A 24,849-nucleotide genomic window follows, 5' to 3' on the forward strand; every position below is an offset into this window, starting at 1 on the left:
ATCCCTAGTGTCTCAAAAATTCTTGGATGACAGTAGGTACAGAGGAGCCTGATGGGTTATAGTCCATAGGGTCACAAAGTGTCAGACATGACAGAAGTGATTTAGGATGCATACATGCACCCAGTATACAACTTTTGAATGAATAAGTGATAAATGTTTGAGTGCTTTTCGTTTAGCTCTGAATGTCTGCTATGTATAGGTTTTGAATTCTATTGCCTCAATAAATAATACTGGAAATTACTCTTTGAAAATTCAGAAGCTCAGATCTGATGTATTTATAAGGTATAAAATTAGAAAATGTATTGCAAAGTCTTTTTTTCAAATTGACCAAATTTTTAAACAAAAGTTTGACTTGCTTAAGAATATATTTATCTTGGATTTGAGTTCACCCCTTAGATTAGGTCAGTGTTGAAAGGGGATTGTTTTTGAGGAATAAACATTGAAGATCAAGTGTCTCTAGTCCAAATTTTGAATTTTATTTTCATGTCCTAATTTCCAAACACTTGATACTATGTTGAGATATTCTACAGATTTTCTCAATAATATCAGAGTGAACATGTATGTGATCAAAAGGCCATTCTGATGTCAAAATGCTTAATCACATTTACTAATAATTAACCGAAACTAAAGGTAAGTTTTGCAAATAAAACTTGTCATTTCACCACAGATTGTTATCTCCTGATGGAGAAGATGAAGTTCAGCAAAAAGTAAACTTACAACTTGGCAAGAAGATAACAGACTTTGCCTTCTAACATCTGTAACCCACACAAGACTAGCCTCATCAGACCCCAGTCCATCCATGACCTCCTTGCTCTTATGGGTTAAATCTAGCACTGTGGGATCATGAGAATATCCTGATGAAAAGGCAATTTTAGTAACATTTGGGAAAAGTGAACAAGTTAGAATTAGTCTTAACAACTAGCTTTTTCTTTCAAATCTTCAAAATCCCTTTTGGGCTTTTTTAACTTACAAGTTTTTTAGGTATAGTTGATTTACAACACTGTTAGTTTCAGGTATACATCACAGTGACTCAGTTTTATGTATATACACACACACATATATATGACTGAATATATATAGAATATATATATATATATTCTTTTCAGATTCCTTTCCCTTACAGGTTGTTACAAAATATTGAGTATAGTTCTCTTTGCTATAGAGCAGGTTTTTGTTGGTTATCTATTTTACATACAGTAGTGTATGTTAATCCCAAACTTTTAATTTATCCCTCTCCCCTCTTTTCCCTTTTGGTAATCATAAGTTTGTTTTCTACATCTGTGGGTCTATTTCTGTTTTGAATATAAGTTCATTTGTATCATTTTTTTTAGCTTCCACATATAAATGATAACATATGATATTTGTCTTTGTCTGGCTTACTTCACTTAGTATGATAATTTCTAGGTTCATCCATGTTGCTGCCAATGGCACAAAATGCCTTTTTTTTTTTTTAATACAAAATGCCTTTGTAGTTTTATTTTTTAAGATGATTTATATTGTTTCATAGAAACTTCTACAACTATTTCACCAGCAGTTTAGAATTATAAACTAAATATAGGTATCATTTTATGCCTTCTTTGTAGTATGCATAGAAATTATTTATACTATAAATGTCTCAGTAAAGCTACAAGTCATTCTGAATTGCTGCATATATATATATATATATCAATCCACCACTATAAAAAAATACATTCCAGTTTGTCTTAGCCAAGATACAAAATTAAAATGGAAACAAACAAAATTCTGCCTTTTGTAAAGTAACAGACACAGAAACTTAGTCAACTGTCCATAGAACACAATGCCCTAAAGCTGGGCAGAAAATGAAACTGGCATACAGATAGCACTAACTAATTGCTTCTTGAGAGAATGAATGGTTGAGGACCGAATCGATCTGGGTCAGAAGCAGGCAAGAAGTATCAGAAAATTCTGGGCAAGGATGGCCATGCTTATATACAGAACAAGAAACTGTTCTATCCCTTTAACAGCTAATGAATATTCTCACTGGAATCTCGATTGAGTTTTCTAAATTATATGAAAAATATTACATTCTAGATGATATTTGTCTATTAGTTTGGGAACATTTTTATTTTATTACTTTTAATAATAGAATACTTTGAAGCTGCATTTTACTCCAATGATTATCTCAGCTTCACTTTTGTCACCTAATTTTTTACCCATTCCCTGTATTGTTAATGGTACAGTTACTCTGAATCTTTAAATGAAAACCAAAGTAGTATAGGAAACCCCAATACATAGGACAGAGAAGTTTTTAGAGGGCCTATAGTGAAATGCATAATATTTGCATGTAATTCAAATCAGTGTAAAACAAGCCTCCTCTGTCCTGGTTGGCAGAGTACATCAGGCAGAGTGAAAAATCCAGCACAGACGCTTCAGAGTCACTCCCGCTCATCCCTCTCTGCACATGAAAACCTCCAGGGCTTCTCACCAGTCTGAACCGGGACCTTCACCATGGATGTGTCCTTGCCCTGGGAACCTGTAGATTTGAGCAACTATCAAATTGGGAATGGGGCTCAAATCCTGTTCCCAGATAGAAAGTATAGACAATGAAATGCTGAAGTTTCCTATTTGTAGCAGCAATATGCAGTCACTCAGTCGTGTCCGTATCTTCACAATCCTATGGACTGTAGACCACCAAGCTCCTCTGTCCATGGGACTCCCCAGGCAAGAATACTGGAGTGGGCTGCCGTGTCCTTCTCCAAGGAATCTTCCCGACCCAGGGATCAAACCCATGTCCCCTGCATTGGCAGGCAGGTTCTTTACCACTGAGCCACCAGGGAAGCCCACATAGATCAACACTGACATATGCAAATTTTTGTTATTTCTTAGATTTTACAAAGGCCTCACATCCTTTCCTGAGCGGTCCATGTCGTATATGATCCAGGTGTCAGTAGGCACTTCCAGCACCACTCAAAAGGATCCATTGTCCTTGTTCTGCTAAACCCTACATGACACTTTTATTACAGAGTAGTTTGCATGACTTTTGTATATCTGGTACCAGCACACTGTGGTCTAGAAATTTATCTTTGAAGAATAAGTTGGTAAATGTCCTAGGTAACAGAACAGATAAATGAAATTGAAACTTTCAGGCTCTTCATACCATATCCTAGTTGATTTGACTTAGTAACAGTGCACTCTCCCCACATTTGCAAGGACCATTCTATGTATTCTTTTAATTGGTAAGAACGACTTTGTTTCCAAGCATTTGGTGACATTCTGGGATAATTGGACTGAGAATTACTGGTCTGCCTTCTAAGTATAAAAAAAAGTTATTAATATTTACTTCTAAATTTCAACTAAAATTGAACATTTTTAAAAAGCTCTTTTTTAACGAGGACATTTAACTGGTCTGGTTTGTGGGTGACTGTCAGTTACTCTATCCTTAGTGACTCATTTATAGAAAATGTTTCCTGAAGATGTCCTTCATGAAGGGAACACGTTTGGACTAGGTAATAGTAATTTACTTAATTTATCTTAAATTTGGTTTCAGTGAGCAACCCTAATTAACCTGATTTTTTGCTGATAATCACTCTCAATGGAATCAAATCACAAATCCGGGGATGGATTGAGCGGAACCCAGAAGGAAGCAGCCCTCCGCGCACTGGTCCAGCGCACAGGATATAGCTTGGTCCAGGTAGGAGCTTCTCGTGCCATCTGCTGAGGCTCACCACTGAACTCAGAGTGGTGGGAATATCGGTGATCCTAGCATGTAAAATGTGACTGGTCAGCTGTGTAACTCTTAAAATGGACATTCCTTTCCTGGGGCAGAGGAAGTTGGATCCTTTCGGTCTTTCAGGGGACCTTACAGGTGATATTCTCTCTACTCTGGGTTATCAACTCAATTTTGCCTTGTCATTTGGAAACTGAACTAGTGTTCACAGTCATGAAGACTATCACAGTTCTGAAAGGCCAATTTAGAATAACAAAATGCAGCTGGAATTCACCACTGAGAGCAGTCAGTGAAGTAGAACCAAGTTGGTGTTTCAAGAAATCAGCAAAAAGCAAACTATCCAGAGACTTGCTTTGGTTTCCAGAGAGGTTTCTGACTATGGATGTATGACAACTTGTAGATGAAGGATCCAAGAACTGACCATTTGGTCAGCATAGCTATTCCAGGATGTTTTCTCAAAATAACTACTCAAGCCATTTAGGATATATAATAATTTCTCTCCATGTCCAGCATTTTTGAAAAGGAAAGAAGAAAAAAATCCTAAAACTATTCATAGTCACTAGTTGTTCAGAATTATCTGCATATTATTATCTTTATGATAACCTCTGTTAGAGAGTTTATGATACATTGAAAAGCAAATGAGTATTATACATATAAATTATCTGAAGAAATAACACTGCTCTTTTTTTTAATGTTGCTCTTTTTACAGTACAACAAAGTGTTAATATTTTAATTCTCAGCTATTATCTTTTTCCTACATACTTCCCCAACTTAACCAAAACTTTGTGCTATTATGAGAATGAAAGTCATAAATGGATAACAATAACATATACAGTAGTGTCCTTTATTGCAAGTTCATTTGTCAGATCAATTGAAAACTAAATGCAGCACACTTTGTAATAATCTTATGAGTCATGACACACTTTGTTAGAGATAATGCTCAAAGTTATTTCTAATTTTTCATCCTAATGAAGAGTATTTATTTAGTCTTTTTTAAGATTTCAGAAAGTATTATGTCACAGAAGACTCCTAAAAGTTTAAGCCAAGGGGGATACTAATCTATTATTAGTTTTTAATACTTAGTCTATTTTAGGATCATTAATAATCTAAATGCCTTTACCTCCAAATTTAATGTGCTTCAAAATTAATGCCTGACAAATTTTTTATGCAGTCTTTTCCTACATAAAGGGGTTTTCATAAGCCAAAGAGAAAATGTGATAGCATTTACAGTCTATAAAACAGAAATATTTAGGATAATTTTTTACATTTGCTCAGGTATGTATGGTTAGCTGAAAAAAATGTTCTTTTTCTTTTGTAAACAGCAGTCTCATAAATGTTATAAAATCAATACTTTTTAAATCAGCTTATCTTTTTAACTTCTTTGTGTCTTAAACACTCATATAAGAACAGTGGTAGTGAAAAGCACTTAAACCCTTTTGAAAAGCAATTTGTCAATATTCATACATAAGGGTATTCTCCTTGTGGAAACAAACTTCTAATGATCTGAAATATAATGATGAAAATATATATAAATATTTCTAGTGTGACACTATTTCTAATATCAATGTCTTAACTGTGAATATATAATTACCCTCAATAAGCAGAAGTTTATGAGAAATTACCCTAAAACAATATAAATTGTCCATTTAACTTTATTCTGGGCACTTGTTCTTTCATTTCCCCTAGATGAAATTCAGGGCAAGTCTCATGACTTTTCTGGTAACTTTCAGCTAATAAAAGATCAGCCACTAAATAATGAATATGTCTAGTCCAGTAGAATAAAAACTTAACTTCATTCAAAGTGAAAGCTATTTCCCTTTCCCACGCATATCAGGGTGGAAGGCAATTTCTATTTTTTTCTCTTTATGCTCTCAGAAGCCTAGTTCCCTATACCAGTGTACTAACTAGAATTCCTGACTCAAGTGAAGCAGAAGAAAGGGATGAAAGTAAAGGAGAAGGGACAGGAAAGTTTTCTCTTGACTATTTTTGGCATTGGTCTCTGAGCCTGGCAGGTGTGTTAGGCTCCTAGGTACTCTCGAGAGTCACCAGAGACACCCTGAATTCCACTGCCTGGGGTCCCTCTAGGTAGAGGCTATTTCCCTGAGACTCAGTCTCCTCCGACAGAGCTCTTTTTGACACTCCTCCCTCTTGGAGGAAATGGAACTTCAACCCTAATTCCTACATGTGGCCAAACTCTAGACCCCTGGAAACTCACATTCTGACCCAGTAAAACCTGCAAGCGCAGGTGAGATGAAGCAACCAGTTCTCCTTCTCACCAACATCAAAGCAAATGGCCAGCTTATTGCTCACCATGAGATACTTCCAGGGGTGAGTTAGACCTACCATTCTGGGGTGTTCCCAACTGCAGGGAGTACATAGCAAGCTCCATGAGCTTTTTCCTTACTCCCCTCCTCTACTTTAGGTGAACTGAGAGGCACCTCAAGATTCATCCCACTTAGGGGGAACTAGGATTCACAACACACCAGCAGTGGGCTCAGAGATCTTTGAATCAATTCCAAAAATTCCTCTTAAACTATTCAATACTTTTTCTAACTCACAGATGGGGAGGGGTAGGAGGTGTTCACTTAAAGTTGTTAAATAGTTTCTTCCTACCTCCTTGTCCTGCTTGCTGGTCCAGTAAGTTTCATATCCACATCAGAGGCCAGAAGAATTCCATTCCATCTTTAAATCCTGTTACAAATGAAACTTAAAAAGTCACTAAGTAATCATTTAGAAAATTTTAGCATATTAAAGCAATGTAAAAAGCTTGCAAATAATACATTTTTTTAAAAGGCTCAAATAGCAATGGAGACCTTTTCATAAACCTAATAATTTAAGAACATTTTCATTTAAAAGGAAAAAAATAATAGGGCTATTTTACCCTTATTGTGTAAAGCATTTTCAAATAAAATACACCTAAAAATATATGGCCTATTTGCCTATCATTTTGGTCTTACATAATCAATTACATTCAGAAAATATTAATAATAAGGATTTAGATCACAAGTTAATAGCAATTACAAAATAGCAAACAGTTATTGGGCACTTATATTCCAACTGCTTATGTCTATTAATTCATTTAGTCCTAACCACAACACTGTGAGGTAGTTACTATGATCATCTCCAATTTCTAGATAAGGAAAACAAAGCTCAAGGAGTTAGATAGTTTGCCCAAGATTTATGGGCCATAATTCCACTGCAGTTGGCTAAAATTTCCAGCAAGATTTACAGAACTAAGTGCTATTATAATGTTATCTTTAAGATTGCTATTTGAGAGATTAGCATGCCAGAGCATGCTAAAAGCACTTGGTTGAGCTTAAACTTTGTAACATGATTCGCTTGAAGTAATCACTTATTAGCAGAATGACTACTGGACCAGAAATTTTCTCCTGATGTAGAAACCTAAAGTTCTGAAACCTTTGCTATGTAGATCAAAAGCCTCTAATCAAGATGTAAATATGCACATGATTCAGTTCAATCATTTTGAATGATTTGGAAAATCCTTTCTGATTTTGACTGCAAAGTGTAGAAAGTCACCCAAGACTTCAAATCAGAGACCTGTTATTTAACCCAGTGTCTACCACACACAATAATCATTTTTTTCTCTTTTAGTTCTTTTTTTAAATTGAACTATCATTGCTTTACAATGTTGTATTACTTTTAGGTATAAAGCAAAGTGATTAAGATTTATATATAAAAATATATGTAAGTATATATATTTGTAGGTTGCTACAATATATTGAGTATAGCTCCCTGTGCTATATAGTAGTCCTTGTTTACCTATTTTATATATACTAGTGTGTATATGTTAACCCCAAACTCAAGTCCCTTAACAGCTCTCGGCCTTAACTTCCCAGATGATTGGCTAGGACCTGCTCCACTCTTAGACAAGGTTTTGTTATTCTAGCATATGCTCAGTCTAGTTATTGGTCAGCAAACTTGTTTAATTGGAAAAGCAAACCAGCATGTACTGAGACATAGCTTCAAACTCTGCAGTTTAGGGAAAACCCTTCCGCCTTCTATTTCAGCCTTCCTACTCTGGATTAGAGAAAACATTAACATCATCATCAAATAAAAGAACATCAGATGTACTTTTTAAAAAGTCTCTGTTCAAAAGTGCAGATATTAATAAGTATATTAATGCAACTGAGGGAGTTGTACCTATATAATGATATTTTAAAATATTACAGTATTTGCTAAGTTAGGGTTTGAAGGATTTGCTTCAGCTGTACGTTTGCAGTCTCTGATATTGAATGCTGAATACTTGCAAAACAAGAATTCCAAAAAGAGAGTGTGACTAATCTGTGCTTTCTTATCACTAGCAGGACAAATACAACTGCCAAAAATAGAATTTTGCAGGTTACTTAATAACATGAGTCAGTCTCTTATATCCAAACTGATGCAATAAAACGTGCTCATGAGGATCTGAAAATATGCCTTGTGATATTCTTTTTAAATAATAATTGGATATCTTTAGAATTGATAACTAAAATTTTTATCAAATTTCTTTAAATGATAAAAGAATTTTAATGAATAGAGGTTAAATAAATATTATTATAAAAATTGTGTAATGTTGACAAGCTAAACTTTCACCTTAGTCACATTATGCCACATAGAGAGATTTCAGATGTGTGCTGCAATGTTAACTTGTAAATAAAATTTGTCTAGGCAATGGAATTAGATGTGGAGTTTTTTTTTCACTTTTCCATTCTTAACTGTACTTCCCAGATCTTCCAAAACTACCATATATTTCAGACACGAAAGGGGAAAAAAATAACATTATGATGATCGTTTCCTCCAGAATGTATTACTAGTGTGGGTCATCAACTCTGTGACATCTGATGCTCCTTTCATCCAGAATTTTCTCCTTAAAACTAGAATAACACATTTTCATAGATGAATATTTTCAGATAATTTTCTACCCAATGTGGAGTCAGTTTACACCAGTTCTACTACAATGAAATCTAAATATATAGTTAATAAAGATCACTCTTAAGTAGTCTGAATGTATTTTAAAGAAGACCCGATGGTTATATAGTATTTTTCAGTGATTTAAAATATGGTGTGTGTTAATACTTTGCTCAATTACCCTATAGATAATCTATTTTCTAAAAATTATTACAACACAAATATTTATGTGGTTTGTCATTCTTACTGTTTGTCTAATGCAGTGGTTGTTTTTAACAAAATTTTCTTTGCTTTTTCCCCCTAATCCTTATTATGAAACACAATGTGTTAGTATTAGTCCTTGAGATTACAGAAGTATAAATTATAGCAGCTGACCTAAAATGCATATCAAGTAATTGCAATGAAAATTAATTTATCTAGAATTTAAAAGGACAACATAAGACTGCATTAAACAGGTATAACATTTCTGTTTAGAGCCTTAAAATTGACCATAGTCTTTGATCTAAGGAATAAGGACTAATATTTAGACATAAGGATGTTCATCAGAGTGGAATTTATAATGTTTAGAAATATCGGACACATCATAAATGTCCAAAAAAATATTACTGGTCATATAAAATATGTTGCCTTTATATTTCCAAATTATATGGTAATATAAAACTGTGATTTCAAAGAAAGACATGGGAAAATGTTCAAATTTTAAAATTTAGTTAAAAATAAGAAAGCAAACCTGTATGTATCAGCTTACAGATCATATTTTAAGAAATTATTCACACACACAAATATTAGAAGATAATAAAAGGTAATCTCTGATAAGGATAGCTTTTTCTTTCTTGTGCTCTTTATTTTCCAAACTCTTTATAATGAATACGGATTATTTTTATTTCAAGGAAAAAAATTTCATAAAATAGAAAATATTTCTAAGAAGCATTCAGTTAGGAATAAAAAACCTAGGAAATTTTCATGAAGAAAACTTCATTATTGAAGCTGGATGATAGATGCCTGGGTTCACTAGGCGATTCTTTCTAATTCTTTATATGTTTGCTGTATGCATATTTAACACTGATATAGTCCAACGCTCCCATTTCACTGTTGGAAAACCAGCTCCAGAGTTATACAGTTCAGTATAGACATAAGCCAGAGGTCAGCAAACTGATCCATGACTCAAATGTGGCCACATCCTGTTTTTGCAGTGATTTAAGGACATGAGTGGTTCTCACAGTTTTAAAAATGTTGTTTTTGTTTTAATCCTAAAATATCACTATCTGACCTTTTACAGAAAAAGTTCGTTAACTCCCAACTCATATCCTTAATTTAGTACTCTATAAGTTAATCCATAGGTTTTTAAAATATTGAAGTACAATTGATTTACAGTGTTTAATAGTGTCATGTTAGTTTCTGGTGTACGGCAAAGTGATTCAGTTATACAGATGTGTGTGTGTGTGTATATATATATATATTCTCTTTTTTCATATACTTTTCCATTATAGTTTACTACAGGGTATTGAATATAGTTCCCTGTGCCATACTATAGGACCTTGCTTACCCACTATATATATATATATGCATATATATATATAGTTTGCATCTGCTAACCCAAAACTCCCAATCCAATCCTTCCCTGTTCCCCCTCCCCCTTGGCAACCACAAGTCTGCTCTCTAATTCACAGTTCTCAAAGAAAATGCCCTATAACATAGATGAGGGTTTAAGATTCCTTAAAGGAAGTAGGAGCATCCCTCCTTGTTCTACCCACCAATTCAAGCCTAACCCTCATTCCTTCACTTATTTATTTATTCCACAAATAGAGACATGGTGCCTACCTTCATGAAAATTACTCAAAGGAAGACAGAAAGTAAGCAAGAAATTAAATAATAGCATAGCATGTTAAATGCTATGAATATCATAAATCAGGTCAAGTGACAGAATGGTAGAAGGCCTTCTTCAGACAAGATGACATTGAAGTTGAGACATAAAGGATGAGGGCAAACAAACGTGGCCAGGAGCCAAAAACAAAGCAGCATCTTTGGCAGAGGGGACCACTTGGGGGGTACTGATTAACCAAAATATTTGTAAAACGCACAACGACTTGCAGTGAAGACAATAGAGTGCCTCAATTTCAGTAAGATTACAGCAGATAAATAAGAAATCAGTGCGCTTCATCTTTCTCTTCCCTTTTCAATCAGTCATCAGTCTGCTCCTAGGAGCAATTCCCTCAAACTAGGAACAAAATACAGACTTTAATTCCCATTTCTCAAACTTTCCTTTCCATGCGTGTTCTCTTATTTGGAGTTTCACTGCAACTATACATTTTAATTTTCTAATTTGTTCAATTCCTAAATAAATATCTACAAGCCAAAAGGTACAAAAGATGGCACTAGATCAACATTAATCTGATTAGAAGACCATTCTCTGCTTATGTGCCTCAAATTAACTCCCCTATCTCTTTGGTTTGGTATAATGTGCTTTAGTAACTTTCCTTGGGTACTTTTGAAATGGCAACTTTTTCTAAAAACAATGCCATAAAAATAAGTAACTTAGGATCCCAGAGTTTATAACTGGCTTCAACTAGACTAGATAAGCGAGAAGCAGATGGAAAAACCCTGTGGCACTGACATTCTTTTCCAACCACCACACAAAAATCCCAGGGACAGAAATAAGAGTTTGACTCCTTGACAAAATATAGCTCGTGGGTCCTCCTTTTTCTTTTGTTGCCTGTTCCTACCACCTGCTTCGGTCCCCATTATTCAAGGAGTTATGTCATTCATCAAGTGCATGAATGCTAATTCCTTAAATAGGTGGCAGTAACCATGAGAACAGGATGGTACCATTAGATCATCACAGGCGTAATTCCTTAAGGTCACCACTCTAGCCACCCATAGGCTAACTTCATTTTCAAGGTCCTAAGAAGCTTTGATTTTACTAGCCAGCAATGCCACAGCTCCAAATGAAGGAGCAGCTCTGTGAATCCTTTTGTGGAGAGTGCATGTACCTGACATGAGATGGGAACTTCAGCATCCCAAGGAATAGAAATGCATTCCAGGAGCTATTTTCAAACAGCAATGAATTTCTTCTCCACTCGCCTAATAGGGAGTGGGTTACATATGAGGTCTTCGATATAAGGTTCAAAATATTTGCAAAATATGAACTATAGTGCTTCCCCTTAAAATAGAAAGACATGACGGTTTCTGTTTTGTTGCCTTAAAAAATAGTGTAAATTTCATGACTCACACAGAAGCATTGATGGCAGTTTTGAACTTTAGACATTGTTTGCAGGTAACTTCAGGACTTTTAAAACTGTTACGTGTTGGTTTAATATCAATCAGCAACAAAAAATAATTGGCTCTTAATCTTCACCTAAAGTCTTATTATGACATGCAAAGAGAACTCTCTAACATAAGCTAAAGAGAAAAAAATGAGATCACAAAAGCGTATAATCATGAAGCTGGGTGGGATTTCAGTAGCCATGATCCTTTTTTTAAACATTGTTTCAGAGATGCAGGGCAGAGAGCTGAAGTGATGTTGAACAATACATTGACAGAGCATTCAATAACCTTGAATTTCACCATGAGAGAATTATTCCACTTTCAATTCTAAGTTTTCTGACGAGGAAAGTCTTTAGAGGTACATCTTAAACACCTCTCCTTCCCCTGCTAATCTTTTAAAACAGAGAACAGGACTAGGGATCAGTTTTTAGTAGATAACAATGTCTGACTAGAATTCGATCACGGTTTCCTTCTTTTGTAGTGTTAAATAATGACCTTCTATTTGTGGGAAATTATACACCACTTAAGAGAATGATACTTTCTTGCATAAGTTAAAGACAGTGAATCAATGCAAAGAACGTTATTAAGTATTGAATAATTAATGGACGAAGTGTTAAGTGGATATGCAATTGGATTTTAAAAATCCCTATATTTCCTTTAAGGATCCTATTAACTAACTCAAAACACATTCTATGAATATGTTTCCATACTTAAATATGGCATAAGTCAGACTCCATTTCACAAGCATCCTAATACCCTCCCAAGACCTCTGCAATCACCTCATTAATCTTTTACCCTTTTAAATGAAGAATTTCCTGAGGAAAGATTTAGTGCCTTGCTGAGTCCCTTAGCTTGTCAAAAATTCTTCTGGGTGTGGTAAGGAGAATAATTACTGTATAAGATTTCTCACTTGCTAAAAGAACAAGTACATTCGGAATTCTCCTTGGCATACGTTGAACTAGAAAAGGATAGAAGAACAATTAACCTGAAACAAATGTTTTTTATCTACATAAGGTCATCAGGTCAAATCTGCATGTGAATATCTTTATGTCGTTTAACCAGATCTCCAACTACTACCAGTTAAGTCAATGCAAAAGGGCAAACTGTATCTATAATAAAAAGCTGGATGGGCCTATTGAATGAATTACACATTCCAAAATGATTCAAGCCCAAAACAGATAAAGAAATCACCAAAGCTTTCATCTAGTTATTTCTTAGATATAATTTGTAGGTTCCTGCAGGTTGGAGCGGTGAGATGAGACACATACCCAGAGCCAGAAGTGAACATGAGCACAGTAAATCCTAGTCGCAAGATAATATATGCTTTGCAGTCCACATTAGTGAACCTCAGGGCAAATGTAAACAGTGTCTTAGAAGTGAATTGGCATTTCCCTTGTTCTCTTACGCAGAAACACACATATACACTCCAAAAAATATATTTTCTGATTTCTAAATTTGTATAAGGATAACCTTGAATTTCATATTCCCATGAATTAGCCAAAAATGTCTAGGAAGCTTTATAAAACACAAGTTATTTTTTAAAAACCTGTTTGCTTTTAAATACTTCCACTACTGAAATACTGAAATCCTAAAGGGTGGTTGTCACACATAAATCTTAAAAATAAAGGGGAAATATTAGAAGATACCATTAAAGTCATCATTTGATAACAAATTAGTTCTACCTTCATAAGACAACCAACCACTTGACATCAGAACTCTTCCTAGGCAATAGGATTTCAACCGTCACTCTTCCAAAATGATACATCAGAAACATGATTCATAATTTGCTAACAGTTGTTTCTATGGACAAACCATACACTTTTTAAAGACCAAATGTGAGAGCCTTTTGAAGACTGAAACAAATAGATAAATTTTCAAAAGTCAAAATCTATTTGCATCTGTGTGATTTTTGCCATAAACACATACCACCACCAATAATATTTAGAATTTAATAAAAAATTTGAACAGAAATACTGTTTAGTTTTAAAAGTAGACTTTTTCTAACTTATGTAAATAGGAAAAGTTTTACATTCCTAATGTGCAATAAAATAAATGCATAACTATTAAAATAAAACATAACTATTAAAATAAAACATTGACTATAAACTACCTAATATCACCTCACATATGATATTTTGAGAAACTCTGGGCTGTATGATAAAAAAACTAAATTTATATCCATGTATTATAGTCATGCCCTGGTTTTGCTTCTTTGTTACTAACTATAGTACCATATTTCTACAAATTCCAACATCCCACTTATTCAGTTTTATACTACAGTTGTTATTTTTCTATTTTAAGAAAAATATCTGGCATTCATATTGTGTATGCCTTGCAAAGATTGTTAAAAAAAACCGAACAAGGGTAATGCCAACTTCCAAAGTATATAAGTTAGATAAATTCTGCCTTGGAAAACTTCTCAGCCTAAAGTAGATTTTACCAATTTGAAGTCACTGATCTTAAGATGTGTGGGTAAACAAACAATACACAAAACAGACTGTTATCTTTCAAACAGAATTAACAAAATAAACATTCCTTATAGCACTGCCTGTTGTCCTCCACAACAATAATAGCATTAGCAAACCAAAGGTAAAATCACAACTAAGGAGATTCTTTTGGTACCTCTTATTTAAGGCCCCTAAGATTTGCCTTGAACCCTATCACATGTTGAGGTATATAGATGCTTTACAGGTGGAAGATAATAATGATAAGGTCTAATAAAGACCTTTATTCAATTTCACAAATCAGCAACTAGGAAAAATGGTAGTGATGTATGAACCCCAATAGACACAGTCCATAGAGCTGTTCTCCATGTGTAGGCATCAACCATGAGGACAGACCACAGGAGTTTAGCCACAGAACCATTGTTCTTGGTATGACGCTGGTGACTGGCATGCTTGTGAAGGCTAGAAATGCCACCAAACTTGGGGAGATTGTCCAGCACTTAAGAGAACGGGAACAGAAATAGATACAAACATAGTCAGTTGGACAATGGGTTGGGGAACATCTGAAAGCAGTTTAGTAAGGAAACATACACAGTTTCTTCCCTCTTGGCAAGAAACAAAGGACCAGAGGGAACCACAAAGATGATTACAGATTTGGAATATAAAATTTCCAAAGAACCAGTGAAAGGAGTTGAAATTACTACTCAGGAAAATAGACTGAATGAGGGTTCATTAATTAATGTCCTTATGAATGGGTCCATTTATCAAGACAACCAACCATCTGGTATCCATGTTTGATGAAGTTGAACAAGAAAGTGAGTGTGGCACACAATATGGAAAATTGTGAGACTGCTAAGCCTGAGAAGAAAGGTCCTCATGAATTCTGAACAGTACATATGCCAAGTTCACCAGACTGAGAACCAGAGGACTTTTAGTCTATATTTTCTGCAATAAATTAAACCAATGCAACCTTACGGAAGCCACATAATATCTCTGGATTCAGCTTCCTCATCTGTAAAATGAACATATTAGGTTAATATTTTTAAAAAAGAAAACTAATGCTAAAACTACAAGCACGAACTCAGGATTCAAATTTAGTCTTTGTCACTTACTGTTTGTATATCTTTGGACACATTCTGTGCCTTGAATTTCTTACCCACAAAATGAAAGTAATAATAATATCCTCATATGTTTGTTGAGAAGGTTAAATTAATTAATACATGGAAAGCATTTGTACAGATCCTGACTCAGGGTTAGCTGTTGTTTTTCCAGTTGCTGTTACTATTATGGGCAAGTGTTAGAAGTAAACTCTGGCTGATTAAGCAGAAAAGTTTATTAAAAGGGTACTGGTTTCTAGAAATTTTGGATTTGGAGAACTAGATTCAAGAGTAAAAAAGATGTAAGCTTTTACGAAAAAAAAATATATATATATAAATATATATACATGTATAACGGAATCACTTTGTTATACACCAAAAACTATTAATAACACAACACTGGAAATTAACTGTTTCAACTTTAAAAATATATAATAATATTAAAACAAAATAATTTCAAAAAGGGTAAACTCTTAGAAATGAAACCCAAACCACACACAAATCTGGAATGGTAATAAGACATATCCACCGTCAATGCTAATATTAGCACCATGACAGTTTCTGCACCAGAACCCAATTTAACTTTATTATAACCAGAACTATCCCAGCTACAAGGGACACTAAAGAAGCAAGTATCTGGGCATTTTTAACTCTTACAGGAAAAAGGTAGTTTTGCCCAGATTTCTCAGATGTAGTCAAAGATCAGATGCCAGGTGGCCCAAATTAACTCAGTCTGCTTGTCCTTCAAGCAAAGATTTATTGCTCAGAATCATGTATTAAAGGTTGGATGGTTTTAACCAAGGAGAAGAAGATGGTATATAAAATTTCTTAAAGACTCTGAGGTTCCTTCATGAAAGGGCTTAAAATATCTGTGGCAGAAGGGACTTCCAAATACTCTTAACATATAACTGAGTTATGGGTAAGCTCAGTATTCAGTATCTAAATTAAAGACACTGGATTTATAGTTAGAATTAGGTCTTTATTTTGAAATTCATGTAGTTGAAGATTTTCATCTATTTATATGTGACATTCACATCTTTGAATGGAAAAATAAAAGATCTCAAAGTTTAATGAACACTCTCTCATAGAAAACAAAAACCTGTATTTTTTAATCTCTAACTATTTATACATGTATGCTGCTGGAAGAATGCACCCCATAAGAAGGACATCAGCCAGGAGAGGGAGGAGCAGCTCTAACTGTGCTTTATCTATTTTAAACTCAACTATACGCATGGTGCCTAAAATACCAGCAATTCAGCTTCCAACTGTCCAAGTAATGGACAGCTATTCTAACCCCATGACTAATGCCCAGAGCCTGTTTTAAACTGGCCTGGACCTCCACTAGTTGGTGCATTCTGAGCCCAGTGGGTTGTTCATAGGGCAAATCTCCCCCAGTGTCTGAACTTCATGGCATCTCTGCACCAGTCAGACTCTTGGCAATTCCCCAAAATACTGTTGGTGTTACAGAAACAACAGAATTAATAATCTCTCCTAATCAATCATTTTGACTCATAATCACATGAGTTCTCCGATATATATGATATGCACAAAACAGTTTGGTGACATTTTTAGCAATAGCAAGAAACTTGAGGAGGAAATTCTAAAGGTCAATCTGCTGGTTGCCTGTTTTTTTTCAAGCTATCAAAACTTGTCAAATGAGAAATTCTGAAATAGCCACTTCACTATTATGCAATGAAACTTTGTTTCCTTAGGTTGAATAATACAAATATTGCCAAGTTTATAGTAAATTTATTCCAATAATCCATTGGGAAGTATATCGCCAGATACTTAAATAGAAATGGCCTCAGAGGGATCTGCGTCAATTCAGCGGTAACAGTAAGTCCTAGGAGGTGGACTATAGAATGGGCAATAGAAATATTTCTCTCTGTAAGAAGCAGGTATTAAATATGTTCTTTCCAAAATTTGTGTAGTAAAATGATTGGAAGTTGGAATGATTTTAAAAGCAACAGAGAGTCTGCAATTTAATGGCATGACAATTTTTTCATAAATAAGTAACTGAATGTATGAATCTGTTATAAGTGAATAGGCTTTCATATAACAAAGCAAAATATAGTAGAAATTAAGCTGATAGACTCTGACACTAGACTGCCTGGCTTTAAATTCTGACTCCCCACTTCCCAACCACAGGATCTTGGCAAATTACTTAATCTTTTATGGGCTTCAATGTCTTCTGTAAAATCAGGATAGTCATAGTCCATAATCTATAATACTGTTTGAGAATTAGAAGAGATACTGGTATGTAGTAAGCACTATATAGATATTTGTTAAGTAAATAAAAGCTTTAATATGTCTCCAAAAATATCAAATTCATTTTTTAGGAAATTCTTGGTTGGACATAGATCATTGAATTCTTAAGTTTTTTCCTATAAGTATAAAACAGTTCATTTCTCAGATTTCTCAGTGAAAGCTTTTTTAATGAATAATCCTAAAAGAATATAGGGGAAGGAAAAAAAAATACAAGAACCCTTGAGGCAAATATTTCCATGTTTGTGGAATAAAATGAGAAGCACCTACTTATTTATAGCAAAAAGTAATCAAGGCAAGGTCGAACACCCATATGACATCTTTTTAATTTAAAGCAACATGATTAAATTATTAGGAATTTTAGCCATGATTACAATTAAAGACATTATTTAAATACTGTAATCCAAAAAGCTTTTGTATTATCAATTATAAAATAATTGAGAAAGTCTCAAGTTAGTATTCACAAAGATTTAACAGTGAAACTAGAAACTGCTTTACTTTGATTTTTAACAAACAACTACCACGTAGAACAATGTCCTTCAATAACTAAAATGTGTCTTTTAGAAATATACATAGAAAAGTATTTGGAAAGGCAGACAAACAACAACTGCTTCTACAAACAGGTAGGGTGGCACATTGAGAAATTTTTCTTTTTTACTTTATACATTACCATGTTTTTTCCAACATCATGTATCATTTTATGGTATAAAAATTTTTTAAGTAATCATGGTAGAAGTTAGTAATGAATACAGACATTTGGTCCCTTACATTTTCCTTTTTCCAAAAATCACAATAAAGTATAATAACAAAGAGCTCTGGCTATGCCTAAGTGAACAGTAAATTTATCCCTCTTTAGCAAATGAACTGTCAGCTCAGAAGTGGTGGATTAGGCCTATCTTTCACTTTGGGGCCCCTGAAGTTATTTTTAGGTCATTAACTTTCAGAAAAATAAAGACAGCACTGGCAGAAAACCCTGTGTTACTCCTCCCTGAAAAGGACATTATATAGCTGATTCACACTGTTGTATAGCAGAAACTAACACAACTTTGTAAAGCAATTATATTCCAATTAAAAAAAAAAAAAAAGGACACTGAATTTACCAAAGGTCTTTTTATGACAAAGGAAAAAATAGAAGCTAATTATACTTGGGCTGAGAACAGCATTGGTTCCCCACAAAGATAAAACATTAGTGAACACCTCTCACCAGTCTTGTCAACTTCAAAGACAGATTTAAGTCCCTCCCTGGGGACCTCCCAAATTAACTAGTTCCAATGGTAACCTTCATGATATTTCTAATTAGGGGTTCACATTGCCTTGCTCATGAAACAATCTCCATCTAGGCAGGCAAGAAGAGGATTAGTAACTATTATATATATCACATGCCAAGACCTGTGCCATGGACATCCGATGCATTATCTCCTTTAATAAAAAACTGATTATGTCTCCACTTTATAGTTGAAAAACACTCAGGATCTGAGAAATCAAGACATTTGTCCAAAGGCCCACAGCTAGTGGATCCTAGAGCCAAATAGTCCAGGTCCAGAACCCTCAGAGACTTCAACATTAAATCAGAACCCCAGATTCAAATTATGGTCAGATTCTTTGATGATCAGGCATTGGTGAGTTTGAATGGCAATCAAAAAATAATGATGACCCCTTATATTTGTCCAGCACTTTATAAGTTTTCACTGTGCTTATCTGGAGCAAGTCCCTGAAACAAAGAACATGGTGTTAAAATCCACATTGAGAAGACTTCAATTTTTATCTGACCAGTCTACTACTATTACTTGCCAATAAGCATCTTCCTTATTAAGAAATGATTTTGAAAATGCTCAAGGAACTCAAACTAAAGATTGTATTGCTTTTTTCTCCCTCCTATACTCCATATGGAATTTGCAGGAAAATGGACAAAGAAAATATGGTGGTCCCCCACCTGGTTGGGATGCTGCACCCCCAGAAAGGGGCTGTGAAATTTTTATTGGAAAACTCCCCCGAGACCTTTTTGAAGATGAGCTTATCCCACTATGTGAAAAAGTGAGTCTGAAGATGATTTTTTTTTAATCTTTTAAGGAAAAAGATACTATTCTCTTCACCTTGCTTTCACCCTCATTTTTCTTGGTCAGTGATGATTTCTTTTCCAATTGCCATTCCTCAATCATGGACAAAGTTAAAACCTTCCTAGCTATTAGTGATTTGCCTCTAATTATCAATGCCTTGAATTCTCTCTGCTCTATTACTCACAGCTGAAACTACCATTGCTGATGACTTTTAAATCTGTACTTCAACCCCCCATCTCCACTGGCAAAGCCATCTTACTGCAAGCTTAACATATCTGTCAGTCTAGAACAACACTACAACAACCTGTCTAAAATAAACTATTGTTTCAACTTGAAATGTTACTATGGTTTTATAAAGTGTAAGACTGTCGCATTAAAAAAATGTGTATGTGTTACTCATGCCTCAACCATGTACCTGTATATACTGATCCAGAATGAAAAAATTTCTTTCTAAAACTTTGAATGTGATGAGCAAGATTAATAACATGGTTTTTCAAAGTTATTACATAATTGAGGAATAAATTTCCTCAGTTTTAACTCTAAATTATATTTTGTTACTGAACCCAAAGTTAAAGTGAAAATGCAAAATTGACGTTCTTGATAATTTACCAGGTGGTGTTTAAAACAATTACATTCCTAGAAAATGTAGTGAAAACGAGAGTTTAGCTATTTCTTTTCCTAATGCCCAAATCAGCTGTGTGTGTTTGTGTGTGTGTGTGGAATTCAGCCTGTTTCAGAACTACTGTTAATTTTATACAAACAACATCAGTTGGCACATGCACAAATTATGAGGACTTCATCCTGTAAGAATCTTATATACCGAACATGAAAATAAGTGCCAAAGCCACCTGAAATGCAGATGAGACATGCTTGAACTTTTTTCTAATGAGCCCAGGAGAAAGAGGTGTCCATCAGCAAATACCTGGGGTGGCATGGGGTGGGGCTGAGCTGAGCGGGAGCCAGCACTGCAATAATAGCATTTGCTGAATAGTGCCTCTTCTCACACATGTTCCTCACATCTGTGTCGGCCATCCTTTTACAGCAACCAGCAATAATGAACGACTGTATCTGGATCATGGAGAATGGTTGGGGAAGCAGGAGAGAGTAGCATAGAGGCAAAGCAGGAGCTGCACCGAGGGACAGAGGGCGCGCCCGTGGCCAGGGAGGTCTGGCCCCGGATCAGTTGCATTAACACTAGCATTTGCCTTCCACCTACAGACGCCTACAGCCCTACAGAAAACAGGGCTTCCCAGACCATCCTCTGAAATACACTGCTCTGTTCACCTTTGCATTACGGTGCGGGGAAAGATAGCAAATAAGTCAGTTTTGCAATGTTCCAAATAAATGTTCCTAGTTTTGGTTTTTAAACACTAAGGGTAGAGTACAACCAAGTAAAGATAAAACTATGGAGACTTCAGAGGTCAATGTAGAGAATAAGGACAAATCTATCGAAAAATTGTACTTCTGATGACAAATGTGTTTTCTGGTCCCTAAAACAGTGTATAAATCCCCAGATAATTGTGTGATGAAAGGTCACTTGCTCTGTCAAAAATATATATATTCTGGCAACTCAGGCTGAAATGCCACTCGCACATGTTTTCTTTATTTATCTTGACTTTGCCGATGAGTCAGAAGACAAATTTGAACCCAGCATGAAAACATGTGAACCATTCATATGGGATGCAAATACCAAATGTGGTAGAGGCAGACTTCACAAAACATTATGTGTGTGTGTATGTGTGTTTAAATATGAATTCTCTCTTTTCATTACTTGTAGATTGGTAAAATTTATGAAATGAGAATGATGATGGATTTTAATGGCAACAATAGAGGCTATGCATTTGTAACATTCTCAAATAAACAGGAAGCCAAGAATGCAATCAAGCAACTTAATAATTATGAAATCAGGTAAGATCTATCTCTTCTAGATTAAAAGTGAATAAATGTACCTTTATCTATTGTTCTATCAAGTTTATCTATATTTTAGTATATGCAAAAGATAGCCAAAATCAGGGAAAAAATAGGTTAGTTCTTTTCCTTGGAAATCAATCTAATGAAAAATTTATTTAGCCAACATTATATAAGGTGCCAGACTAAGTTCTGTAAACTATTCAAAGAAACAAAATTCATTCATTTATCCATTTGATAAATATGTGCTGGCCACTGTTCAAACCATTAGAAGTATCAGGGAGCACTTTCCTCCAGTCATAGTAAGCAACTGGATGTATTCAAAAGAGTTTGGAAAAATAAAACCAGGAAATGGGATAAAGCTGTGTGAAGAGGTTGCTGTTCTAACTTGATGTATTTAAGAAAATACAGTTCTGGGAAGCAAAATTTGATCTGAGACTTGAATGAAAAGAATCCACCATGATAGTCAGACCTAGAGGAAGATCATTGCAGAGAAAGAAAGAGCAACAAGTAAAAAGGGTCTCAAAATGACAGTAAGCATGATGTTTTAGAGAACAGAAAAAAAGCCAATGTTCAGAACAGAGTGAAGCGAGGAGGATTGAGGGCAATACAGTTAGTTGGAGAGTCATATTTCCTCTTTAAGAATCTGGATTTTAGTCTAACAAAAGGGGAAATCACAGAAGAGTTTAACTAGAGTCATACGTTTTAAAACATTCCTCCAGCTATTAAGGACCCAGGGTAAGGACTAAAAGAGGGAAAATCAGTTTCAAGGCTGCCACTGTGTCTAGAACGAGGCAGGAAATGCTGGTGGTTAGACAAAGGGGCTGGTTAGTGGTGTAGGTGGTAAAATGGCAGATGTGAGAGATATTTTGGAGGTTGAATAGACAAGACTGGCTAAGTATTGGATTTAGAAGAAAACTGGATTTTGGTTGAAGTTTCTCTGGATGTGATAGTGTCATTGAGATGGAACAGGCTGGGAGAATAGCAGGAAAACATGAAGCGCTATGTTTGGGACAGGCAACACCTGAGATGAACATTACATGTCCCAGGGAAGACACTGAGGAGATGACTGTGTGACATTAGAGTCAGGAGAATGGTCACGATTGGAGCATAAACTTGGGGGTCAGCCAAATAAAGGTAATATTGGAAGACTTGAAATTAGCAGAAGGTTCCAGGACACAACTGACCCTATACAGTCAATAAATTGGCAATAGGACTAAACTTCATGAAAATGTCTGAGTTCCAAAACATAAACTAGAGGGAACTGCCATAAATCCTTTTTTAAGGAAGCCCAGGGTCACCCAGAGCAAAGATTAGTGTACCGAGTGAAAAAGGAATAGCTTGGGGTCAGACAGGTTTCAGTTGAGTGTCAAAAACTGACTTGACCTCTCTGAGCCTCAATTTCCTCATCTACAAAGTGGGAATAATAATAATACTTATTTCATAGATTTATTATGGGGATGTTATCAAGATTTTTAAATGTTTAGCCCAGTATTCAGAACATAGTAATAGGTCAATAAATGACAGAAGTCACACATTAGCAACATTAATTGTGAGATGCTGTTTTTCACAGGAAGGAAGGAAGACATTCCTTCCTGTAACAGAGTCACACCTTAAAAGTGACGGAATCTGAAATTTGATGAGTACAAAGACAGTAGATTTCCTACCATTATTTTTCTCTCACTTGTTATAGGCCCAAAATAAGTTCCACATTATCCCTGTAATTGTGTAAGTCAATCGACTACTGGATCACTTTTCTTAAACCCCTTGACCACAATGGGATTGACTGGACTTGGCAGCTGCTACTGGTCTAGCCATTCAGTCTCAAGACTGGATTTTAGAACAGAGTCTTAGAAAAAACATAAAGGAGGCTCCCCCAACATATGGCTCCGGGGATCCAAAAGACTTCTGCTATGCGCAGAATTTTGGGGGATGAGAATCAGAAGATCTGAGGTCTAGTCCAGATTCCTTGGAACAAATCCTTTGACCTCTTTTAGCATCACTGTTATGCCATCATGTGATCACACAGAGTTATTCTGGGCATCCATCATATGAAATAATACATACCAAATTGTTTCAAAAAGGACTATAAAAAGCTATATCCTAGTATAGCTTTTGATATTAGTTATATGTTCTCAGGAATTAGAGGATTCTCCATTCCTTGATCTCTCATGGTATCTGGATATCTTGACAGTCAGGATTATTGCCAAAAGAGCTTTTAAATTGAGATTGATGTAGAATTGACTGGGTAGGGAATCAATGTTTGCTGGATCTCCTTAGGATACTGTTACACACTGGAGCCTGTCAATACTTTTTGAAAATAGATAGGGTATGAACAATAAGCATGATCCACTGAGAAATAACACTCTCCTCAGTGAATTTCAGTGTCTTCATCTGTAAAATAGAAATAAAAGTATCTGTACCTCATGGGGGGCATAATGAAAAAAAAAAAGAGAGAGAGAGATAATGCATGTAAAACTCAGTGCCTGATATGTCAGATGCTCTATAAATGTCTGCTGATGGTTATGGTGATGACAGGAGGAGGGTGAGAAGGAAGAGGAGAAATACGACAAAGTAGTTGGAAAGAGAAAAGTGGTGGCCAAAATTCTGAAGTTCAGGTTGGATGCCAGAAGCAAGGTGAAGGCACAGAGTGACTTTAAATTTTAATGAGTAGGATAAAGGGAATGTGAAATAGTTCAATAGACACCAGATCCTTTTTGCCTGGGTCCTGCCAGAGAGAGAACCTTTCTTATAGAGAGGAGAATAACCTTTGCAGAGACTCAAAATTGTCATGTCACCCTCCTCATCATCAAATATCCCCTGAGTATCTTCTAAATGCCTGGCTTCTGGTGACATTAAAGTCATGCCTTCAGCTTTTGAGAGATAGTTTTTCATCTCCAAGCAATTCTTGGGAAAGTGAAAGTGTTAGTCGCTCAGTCATGCTGGACTCTTTGTGACCCCATGGACTTTAGCCCACCAGGCTCCTCTGATCATGGGATTTTCCAGGCAAGAACACTGCAGTGGTTTGCCTGACAAATCACACAGCTCTGAAAACTGGATATGGAGACTCCAGGCTCCCCCTACTGGTAACTGATAAGACCAGCCCCTTAATGATCAATAATACATTTTCTAAATAAATAATATCTTGAAGCAAAAGGTTTAAGTTGTTTTTTAAAAAAAAAACTGAAAGTTCGTTTTATCAGCACTTTCACCGCTCC

The 24,849-nt window shown here is 35.2% G+C and overlaps 1 protein-coding gene across 6 annotated transcripts in view; it reads left to right on the top strand.

Annotated features, from left to right (window-relative positions):
- The window catches only part of A1CF (APOBEC1 complementation factor), an 82,645-nt gene that overhangs the window by 23,054 nt on the left and 34,742 nt on the right, over window positions 1-24,849 (top strand). For 4 of the 6 annotated variants that reach the window (XM_043926623.1, XM_043926624.1, XM_043926621.1 and 1 more), the window contains 3 exons: window positions 3,509-3,652; window positions 19,566-19,700; window positions 21,501-21,631. In XM_043926623.1, the coding sequence (XP_043782558.1) occupies window positions 3,554-3,652; window positions 19,566-19,700; window positions 21,501-21,631 (365 nt within the window). In that variant the 5' untranslated portion in view covers window positions 3,509-3,553. Of the gene's footprint in view, window positions 1-3,508; window positions 3,653-19,565; window positions 19,705-21,500; window positions 21,632-24,849 lie in introns of all 6 variants that reach the window. The other 2 variants (XM_043926627.1, XM_043926626.1) reach the window with 2 other exon arrangements.

This window comes from Cervus elaphus, chromosome 15 (genome assembly GCF_910594005.1).
Source record: "Cervus elaphus chromosome 15, mCerEla1.1, whole genome shotgun sequence".
In the NCBI taxonomy this organism is placed as follows: domain Eukaryota; kingdom Metazoa; phylum Chordata; class Mammalia; order Artiodactyla; family Cervidae; genus Cervus; species Cervus elaphus.